General features: G+C 39.3%; 1 protein-coding gene across 2 annotated transcripts in view; it reads left to right on the top strand.

Annotated features, from left to right (window-relative positions):
- The first annotated feature begins 4,281 nt into the window (after positions 1-4,281).
- Positions 4,282-10,119, top strand: part of LOC117435788 (potassium voltage-gated channel subfamily B member 1-like) — a 99,364-nt gene continuing 93,526 nt past the window's right edge. Inside the window, exons 1-2 of one of the 2 annotated variants that reach the window (XM_034059254.3) lie at positions 4,282-4,551; positions 5,951-6,629. In XM_034059254.3, the coding sequence (XP_033915145.1) occupies positions 6,063-6,629 (567 nt within the window). In that variant the 5' untranslated portion in view covers positions 4,282-4,551; positions 5,951-6,062. Of the gene's footprint in view, positions 4,552-5,264; positions 5,771-5,950; positions 6,630-10,119 lie in introns of those variants that run through there. The other variant, XM_058991184.1, reaches the window with a different exon arrangement.

The following is a 10,119-nucleotide window of genomic DNA, read 5'->3' as shown; positions in this document are numbered from 1 at the left end:
CAATTTATACAGAATGCTGGTTTGCTGGATTAGACAGGTTGTACTGTACACAGAATCAAAAGTTTAAAAAATGAATCGTATGTGTGTGTGTGTGTGTGTGTGTGTGTGTGTGTGTGTGTGTGTGTGTGTGTGTGTGTGTGTGTGTGTGTGTGTGTGTGTATATATATAATCTGTGTATAAATCCCATGTAACACTGCCCCTCTGTGTCGGAGATGAGGAGGAAGGTCTCAGGGTTGGGCTGCACCTTCACTCTATTAATCTGCTGATGCTCCCCCTCCATGGGAGTTGTTTCACCTTTAGATTTGATATTTAATAACATCATATTTCATTTTTATAGACCCTTTTCATTTGAACACCAGACCCCTTATTGTGAACATTGGGGTATAACCCATCCCATATTCAACAAAGCATTTTAAATAAGAAACAATGATTTCTGAGAAACCCTTCACAAAGTTTGCTAATGGTAAGATACAGTACAGCACATATCACCCTGCACGCATGTGTAATTGTTTTAATGGGTACTGGGAAATCAGTGTGCCCTAGATTCTACTTTTAACATAATGTGCTAAAAAGAAAAGCTGAAATTAGCTTTTGAATCTCAACCTCGGGTTGATCAGGTTTGCCAATGGTATTGAGTGAGCAAGCTTTAAGGGTTAATCGGTCTTAATCTGCACTTTGTCTGAGGAATCCTTATTCTTAAAGACCAGCATGCACATGGAGACACGTCGGGAAACTTTTTCAAGCAGCACATGAACATTCCTGCTACATGCTGCAGTAATGGAGGAAAGCCGTATTGCATCACCTGAAACGACACTGCAATGTGTCAGCGTGCATATCAATAAAACGACTGATTGTAGCAGGATTCCAAACCATGTCATCTTCTGTAGAAGTCACCATCTTGCACAGTCACATAATCGATGAGAGTCTCTCCTGATTGGCTAAAGGCAAGATGTTATTCAAAGTCGAACCCAGGTCTAGTGTGGGAATCATGTTCCCTTGTTTCTGGAAACACGGAAACATCCAGCATACTCGTGGAAACTTTAGTTTGTGGCATTAATTAACTGCTTTGTGTTGATTAGTTTCTACAGTAATCATTATGTATCATCTTGGAATTAGCCACCCTGTTCCCTTTGTACAGGTGGTTTGTCGCTACACTAAACATTCAGATTTATATTTATTTAGTTATTGATTTTATTCCTCTCTTACCCTTTTGTCTTTGCAAACATTCGGAGTGGTGCTTATACTCATAGTATTTATTTATTTATTTAACTAGGAGATTTACCCATTGAGACCGAGCACCTGCAAGGAGTCCTGGAAAACAATTGCAATGTATAAAAAAAATATATTAAAATCTACAAAATACAATAAAAACATGCGTGGTTCAAACTTAAGCAGCAGCATACAGAGACCTAAGAATAGTCTAAATAAGTCATTTCTATTTGTTAATGTGGACTGGAGGAGAAGCATTGGCAGGAGGTTCTAGCAATTCCCAAATCCAACCAGAGAAGGAGAGAGTATCAAATTATATCTTCATACTGTGATGCAAACAGTTCCAACAGTCTTCGGGCGTTGATGTGCAAATGATCATTCTCCCATTGTTCATGTCACAAGTCTGTGTTCAGGGGCAAGGTCAGCCTCTATAGAAGAGCCAGCGCCATCTAGTGCACAGCAGTTCCAGCATAATTAAAGGAAACTTGTTTGTGCTGAATAGCTAGATGGCGCCGGCTCTTCTTTAAATACACTTTGTATAATCTAGCCCACATTAAATATATCTATGACAGGCAACGAGAACATATCCTGAACTCAGGTGAAAGTAACACAGACTTCATAATAACAATGGTTTATTATAATACAGACAGCAAGGGACCCAATTTCACACACACACTACACTGACTAACACTATTTTGAGAAGCCTTACTGTTTTTCACCACTATAGGTTTAATTTCTGATCCCCGTTCAATTAATATGTGAAGCACAGGACACGTTTACGTTTCAGGTGGGATTCTATTTTCTGTAAAACAGGAAGGAAGCAATTGCTAGGGGAAAAAAGTGCTTCTCCTGAATAAAAAAGGAAAGGTTTTTTTTACTTAATATGAATCCCAAATGTTTTAAAAATGAATTACCCATTCATTAGCCTCAGCATTTTTCACTATCTCATTGTCTTCATTTTTTCTTTGCTGGTCAACCCTAAATACTGCTTGTGGTAATATATCTACTCCTTGTAATTTTAAATATTGTAATTCTGAGGGTACAGCAGCTGCCTCGTTTGGTGGTTTCAGCAGCCCTCTGTGGATATTGGCATTAGGGGTGTGCAGATACACAGACTATCCAAGCAATTCCCTTTAACATGTTTTCAGATGTTATGTGATAATTACAATGGAATACAACCTTTTAAATCCGTTTTTGATTGGACAAAACAAAGCTTGCCTCTTGCAGGGAGTACCAATCAATAACAAGCTGACAACGTGATCAAACCAACAAAAAACACACATTTTATCTGTGACTTTGTATCTGGTTGATATACAATCAATTCGATTTTGCTTCCTTATTTTTCAGTGTGCTTGTTTCCATAGAAATCACCTCATGTGCGCACCGTCTGTGCAGTGAGTTGTGGGGTTGTAGTCTTGGGCACGAGTTAATTTCTGATTAACCTCAGCAAATAAAGACATCTCTCAGCCTCCTATGGATTCATTGAGTGAGTGTCTGTTTGTATGTCACACTTTCTAAAATAATAATAATGATGATGTGCTTATTTATTACGATCACCAAACGTTTTAAATTCAACTTGACAAATCCCACTCTCCACATGAATAGGTACATTATTAATGTGCTTTGTTGTGCAGTTTATTTGAGTACATTCTGTACTGCTTACTAAATAGTTTGCCCTGTCTTAGGAATGCAGAGTTCAATTGCACAAATTCTCACACAATCAATAAGTATAGTTTAGTTTATTACACCAAGAATAGCCCTAATTAGAACCACTGATCCCATTGTGATGCAACTTGCTGAGGACAGCAATGGTTATCCGATTCTGGGGAGTCTGTATAGTTCATATTGATCTGCTTGATACTGATTGTCCTAGTGTTAGATTTACACAGCGTGACAGTGGTGTAGGCTATGCACCTGACATAGCTGTTAAAATGATGAATACATTATTAACTGAACACATAAACGATATCACGTGACATTACATATCTGGAATTCTGTGTACAGTACATGTATCTTTACCACAGGAAACCGCCAGCCTGGATAGCAAGTAACCTGTGAGGGACTGGCACCAAGGTGAGTGTGCTGGAAACCACTAATAGCGTAATGGGTTTTCAAGGTGCGTCATGCCGGGGCAAATATTTCAGTGTCAATAAAGCTTTGTTGATGTGGCATCGGTGTTTAAAGTAAAACAAAAAAACAAGTTAACACTGCTGTGTTTTTAAAGAAATGTACGGATTTTAATGGAGTGTGTCAATCTGCAAAGTGACAAAACAAATCGATTGTTTAAAACCGTGATTTTTCAGACGGTTGTAGAAGGTGTTGAGAGGTTGAACATCATGTTCTACCTTAATTGGATTTACTTTGTCAGACACCCCAGGCGAACACCCCTGCATACAAATCGACATTTTACAGATACACTTAACCCTTTCTTCGATAATGCTTTAGTCTTACCAAGCTACCTTCGCTGCACAATGATATAAAATACGATTCTGATATTTTTAAAATAATGATACGCGTGCTCTGTGAGAAAACGACATCATGCCGAAAGAAAATGCAAAACTGTTCAACCAGGTTTTAGTAAAGACGTAATTTTTGGTCTAATCTTTCTTCAACATTGGAATTCAATATTTAAGTCGTACAGCCATCCGCATAATGTAATTAATTGTTTTGGGGAACTTAAAATAGAATTGATAGTGGCACAATTATACATTATTAAGGAGATATGTTTCTTCCTACAGCATGACACATGAGAACTGCTTAGTGATAATGAAGTTTAAATAGCATTAATCAGTTGATACTTATCCCAATAGAGGGCCATGCCAGACACACTTTTTAATTAGTTTTTTTGCTGTGGAATTATGATGACACCGAACATTAACTTCAGCATGATTCATATTTAATACTGAACACAAACTCGGCGACCAAAATGCGGCTTTTATCAGGGTAGCTATGTGTCTGTATTAAAACAACCAATAACATGCAGTCTTGTCCCGGTAGGTGAATGGTTAAACATAGCTGTCTTCCAGCATTAACCGGCTGGTGGAGCTACTTCCCTCCTTGCCGATGCAAGAACAGACTGTTCTCCACAAGGCAGAAGCACTGAAATTATAGAGCAAATTATAGAGATTCGGGCTAGACTTGTTGATCTCCATTACGCTGCAGAGAGACGGGTATCGGGGAAAAAAAACGCTGTATTGTATGTCTCGAATTGAGAGAAGAAAAAACTTCAACGCACTGGAGACTGGCGAACGTCTGTATGGTGTTTATTGTGCGATTAAAGGTTTTCGCCGTCAATTTCCTTGGAGTAGATGGAGTAATTTCGATTAGTGGGTGTTAATGGAGGTACGTGAACAGTTTGGTCATTTCTCCTCTTTTTTTCACCGCGGATGTTTTTGAAGTCTATTTTATGTCTCATGTTAGACGTGTGCGTTATGTTATGAATATTAATAAATGTGGGATCCTATTGGATATGGCATCTGCTCTTGGTATTTGAGGAAATGGCTTTCGCTGAAAGGAATGTTAAAAATGTGCTGCTGCATGACACTTGGAAGACGATATGTGAGGAGTGTTACATGGCAGCAGCCTTTCTTTAAAACGTAGTTTGTGTGTGTGTGTGTGTGTGTGTGTGTGTGTGTGTGTGTGTGTGTGTGTGTGTGTGTGTGTGTGTTTGCAGTTGTGATATCTGAGCCACTTACGACTGGCGCTTTTGTATATTGCTTTTATCATTCTATACACAGAGCCTATGAGGTGATATTGAAGATGTGTTGCCATCCAGAGCGCACTAAAACTAAACGCAGCAGAAGACTCGGAGGATGAAATGTCACCCTCCCCCGGGAAACGGACACAACATCGTCATGGCTTTTATTTAACAAGGCTCAATACAACCTTTTTAAATATGCCCACCTTGCAATTGGCAATGGCGCTGGGTTAAGTGGCTGATGATGGCATTTTTTAATTTCAAAATGTGCTCCCATAATCCTACGCCTTTTGCTAATGTGTTTATCTTAATAAGGAAGCAAAGCCAGCAGACCGGGCTTCTGATACCAGTCTGTGGATGTTCGTAAACAGGTGTTTTTTTTCTTCTTGCTTTTTTTTAAACGGGATTAAAGCGCAAATGATTTGTGTTTTTTATTTCATTTTTTTTCAACCTTTCACTCGGGTGTCACATTTTATTAGTTTTTGGAAACAGCACCACGGTTTTTAAAGGGCAGCAATTCTCCATACAGCGTCTCGAGCAGAAGCGCTTACTTATAGCGGGTGACAGTATTATAGATTTAGATGATATCAGCCCTTGCAGTTCTTCGCATGACAATGAACAGCACTCCGAGCGTTGCCTGGCTGTCTCTCCAATAAGCCGTACTACCGCGCACATAGTAATACAAGTTCTCAATGCCTTCAGCACTATCAGTGCTGGACAGCTCACTGCAATTGATTACATGTAACAGCAAGGGGGAAATAAACCCGTTTTACTTTTAAGGAAAGGGGAGGCAGTGGTTTCAGCACTGATCGACTGAACAGCGCACCCTTTCCGAGTGGAGTTCACGCGTTGCATTCTCTCAAAGTAAGTGTGTAGAAATCTGCTGTGGCTACTTGAGCAGATCAAATGAGCTATTTGATCCACTGATAAGTGGATAACCCACCTGACAGTGCCTGAGAAATGTTCTTTCCCAGTTGTGTAGGTCATCTGGGTTTGGTCTCCATTTTAGAAAGTGTCACTAATGTTCCTTTTCTCTCTTTTCAGCTGCAAGAATGGATGTAAACACGCGCAAATGTAAACAATAACTTGTAGACGGTGGTTTCTGGACGGTATAAAAAATAAAATAATCATTTTGTGGAGCCTTATCTTTTACAATATGTCGGCGGGGATGAATAAACCAGGATCTAAATCAACTACCTCGTTGCCTCCAGACCCCATGGATATCATAAGAAGCAAAGCCTGCTCCCGGAGAGTGCGGCTGAATGTTGGGGGGCTTCCACACGAGGTTCTTTGGAGAACGCTGGACAGGTTACCCCGCACGCGGCTGGGGAGACTAAGAGACTGCAACACGCACGAGTCTCTCACTGAAATATGTGATGATTACAATTTGGACGATAATGAGTACTTTTTTGATCGCCATCCCGGGGCATTCACTTCTATTTTGAATTTTTACCGCACTGGTAAGTTGCACATGATGGAGGAAATGTGCGCGCTGTCGTTCAGTCAAGAACTGGACTACTGGGGAATAGACGAGATATATCTGGAATCCTGCTGCCAGGCCAGGTATCACCAGAAAAAAGAACAAATGAACGAGGAGCTGAAACGAGAGGCCGAAACTATGCGGGACAGGGAAGGAGATGAGTTTGAAAACACATGCTGTGCGGAAAAAAGGAGGAAGCTTTGGGACCTTCTGGAGAAACCCAGCTCTTCTGTGGCCGCCAAGGTAACATTTATGTTGTTTTAAATAATAACGCACACAGTTACTTTATAGCACTTCACAAGAATGGTTTCCATCATGTAAGTCTGTTAACCCACACACACGGCAAAACGTGTTAAACCCAATCATTTTCTGTTGACTTCGTTATACCGCAAAAGTTTCAATATGGTTATGCTTGCTCAACAAACCACCATGTTCTATATGTGAACAGGACACCCCTGCTTGTGTTACACATTGCTGTGTAATCTTGATCCATGTTTAATAGTGTGCAAGAAGGAATGCTTCATCTCATCAAAATGTTCTTTTGAGCAATGCTCAAGTCTGTATGATACAACACTAAGCCCTATTCCCCAAACCCTAACTCAGGCCTGTTTAAAGAATATGTTTAAGTCTGTTACCTATTCATGGACTGCTCCAGATCACAACTTAAATAACCCACAAGTTACAGCATTGAGGAATCCTTTACACTAATATTTATAAGGAAAGCAAAAACAAAGAAAATATACAAACTGTCCGAAGGATGAATGTTTGTAAATTTTAGATAGTGTACAAATTAAATAATGTATTTATATTTTGCAAAATCAAGAGAACTTGCTTTGATCAAATATGATATTGTCTTTTTATTTTAATCACCAGAGTGAATGTGTAATGTTGCACATTATTATCACATTTAAAATCTCTTGAAGAACTGTGGTTAGGAATAAGGAAAGCACATGGAGTTCTGAATAAGAAAAAAGACTTCATAACAGCCATATTGCCTAGTGTGAAAATATGACACCTATTTCTGTAGCTCAAGTACTCAAAAGCCATTTTAATCTCCAGCACTTCACTTATATTGTTGCTAGAAAGAATGCTGTTTTGTAGCAGCTAGTGCAGAGTATGCTGTTCCCCTTTGCAGAGTAATGCTGTAATAAATCCATATCTGTGACCAGCAGGGTAGAGCCTCATTTAGAATGTGTAAAGCTGCTGTCAGTGTGTGTGTACAGTACTGTCAGCCACAGCTGCAACTCCACGTGCTCCTGTTCCAGACATTTTAAGGCAGGAGCCCACACTGACAAAATGGTTGTTACAGGGCTGAGTAGTGGACAAGCACTATGAATACAAACCTTATTTGAAGTTTTCCTTTTCTAATGCCGGGATCATAAATGTCATAAATGAGTCATTTTGTTGTGTAAAATACTCATACCTACAGCCGCCAACGGCAGTCATTATCACGGTACATTTTAAACTTATCAATATTAAAATGAAAGACAAACTATCGGATACAACTCAAAAGTTCAAGCACATCATATCAAACATCTGCACAGCCGAACATCTGAACAATTAAACATAAAAGGGTTTATTTTCTAACTTACCACATATAAAGCACTAAAAAATTAAAGAAATATAATAAAATAAACATTTCGAAATAAACTAGTGTGTAAACAGGTTTATGTACGTACAAAACTGTAAAAACAAAAGTAGTTTTTAATCTAAAACAGAAGTAACATATTGTAGCGTGCACGGGGAAAGCAGCAGCTGGACTGGTAGGTGACGTAATCACACACGGAGACATTATCCCTATATACGCTCCTGGCAAGTGAGCCGGCTCTTTTGTACAGCGGTATCGGCGCTATGCTTTAGTGCGAGAGGTCCCGGGTTCGCGCCTACCCTCCGCCTGTGTGTGGATTGCCTCGCTCTGTGTGATGCGCCTGCCTGCGCTAACCGAGATCGCTACAATATGATTTATCTTGCGTGTGTGTCACGCGCAGTACAGAATCCAGGTTGAGCTGCTGCAGCCTGCAGTTTTATGATCGAAATGTTTCTGCTGAAGCGACGTGGCTAGCTTCAAGATGAAATCTCTCCTACTGTTATTTTCCCTGGTGCATTTCTTGTACAAAACGAAGGAATTGATGGCTGTTAGGTCCAGAACAAGTAGCTAATGCGTGGCGTGATTCAGAATGTGCGCGACATCAAGTTAATTCATTTCTCTTGTTAAATGTTTTTTTTTTTATCTTTATGGCAACCCATGAAGCTCTCCTCACGATATTCAGAGTCGTTCCTTTCCTACTTGATAAGCAGACACGGACATTTAAATATCCCCTCCCCTAAATGACTATGAATTGAGTAATCTGCATTCGTAAGGCCGATTTTGTTTCCTAAATCAGAACTGCATAGCAACGCATTTCCTAAAAAGTATGGCAAACACGTCGTGAGGAAAACTGTCATGACTTGTGCATGCAAACAGCGCTGTTGTTTCAGTGTAGGATGTACTGTGCAAGTATTAATTTCAGCATCTGGAATAGCACTGGCACATCCTTTTCATGCCTGCTTTATTACCTGTTTAATGTACCCTCTCTTGGGGGGGGGATTTAATTAATTTAAATTAATGAGAATTTAATACAAAATGGATGAACATGTTTATTGCATGTGAATTTGTATTTTTATAAAACCCATTTTTCCCAGCTGGAAATCATTTGAACAGGCCCTTTGGTCTTTCTGTATTAAAAGCTGTTTTTTTTTTTTAAAGCTTCTAATTATCAAGGTATATGTATTTGAATAAGGCCAATATAACATTGTTTCTTTTAAACCAGTGCTGCATCAAGTCCTTTCACTATCAATCAGCTTAGCTGAACAAAAATCCCAAACTAATAATTATACTGATGTAAGTTACATTTGTTCTTCCTCAAATACATTTTTCCTTCCATTTCTTAACCCCATAGCATTGGCTAAGCCCATTGAGTAAAACCAAGCAATCTCCATATTGATCACCATTAATTGGTCAAATTGCCAAATAAAACTAATACAGTAATTCATCGCTGTGTATCTGCCCGTCACATATCCGTCCTAACCGCTTATCCTCCATGATCAAGCTCTTCAGCAACATTAGTTTATTATTGAACACAGAAGATTAGTTCAGAGATTGTAGATCCTACCAGAGTTTTCATACACTGTGTTGTATGTGCTCCGTGTGCTGCCATTGCTGGTAGTGTCATGTGAGCTGTTCAGTGTGTTGATATGTAAATCGCGTCTCTGACTCCTGCCTGTCACTCAGCAGCGAATGCACGCACCCACACAGCAGACTATTACTATGTCACAAGCATTAATACCCTGTGTCTTTCTAAACAAGGGATTTAGGGGAGCTCCCTAATAAAAGCTGAATCTCAAAACAATAATTGTGTGAATATAGTAATGGTTACAGCTGTGTATAATGGTATTTAAAACATGATTCATTTATCCGCCTTTTTACATATCCACCCTTACTCTTGTCCCACCGCAGTCACTGAATACAGCGTTCTCTAAATCTGTTTTTAATGGGATGTAGTGTAGGAAGGATTCAAAGAAAGAAACACATCATAATGATGTCTTTGCATAAAAGATATGTGGACATGCAGCTAAACTAGACTGCTGTGCTTTCCTGTACTACAATATCGGGCTGTAGTGTTAAGAGTTCAGATCTGTTTAACTAATGAACTCATTGATCACTTTTAAAACAGGTCTGATTTGGTGTTCTATG

This window comes from Acipenser ruthenus, chromosome 18 (assembly GCF_902713425.1).
Source record: "Acipenser ruthenus chromosome 18, fAciRut3.2 maternal haplotype, whole genome shotgun sequence".
Classification (NCBI taxonomy): domain Eukaryota; kingdom Metazoa; phylum Chordata; class Actinopteri; order Acipenseriformes; family Acipenseridae; genus Acipenser; species Acipenser ruthenus.
This window is presented reverse-complemented; position numbering and strand designations above follow the sequence as displayed.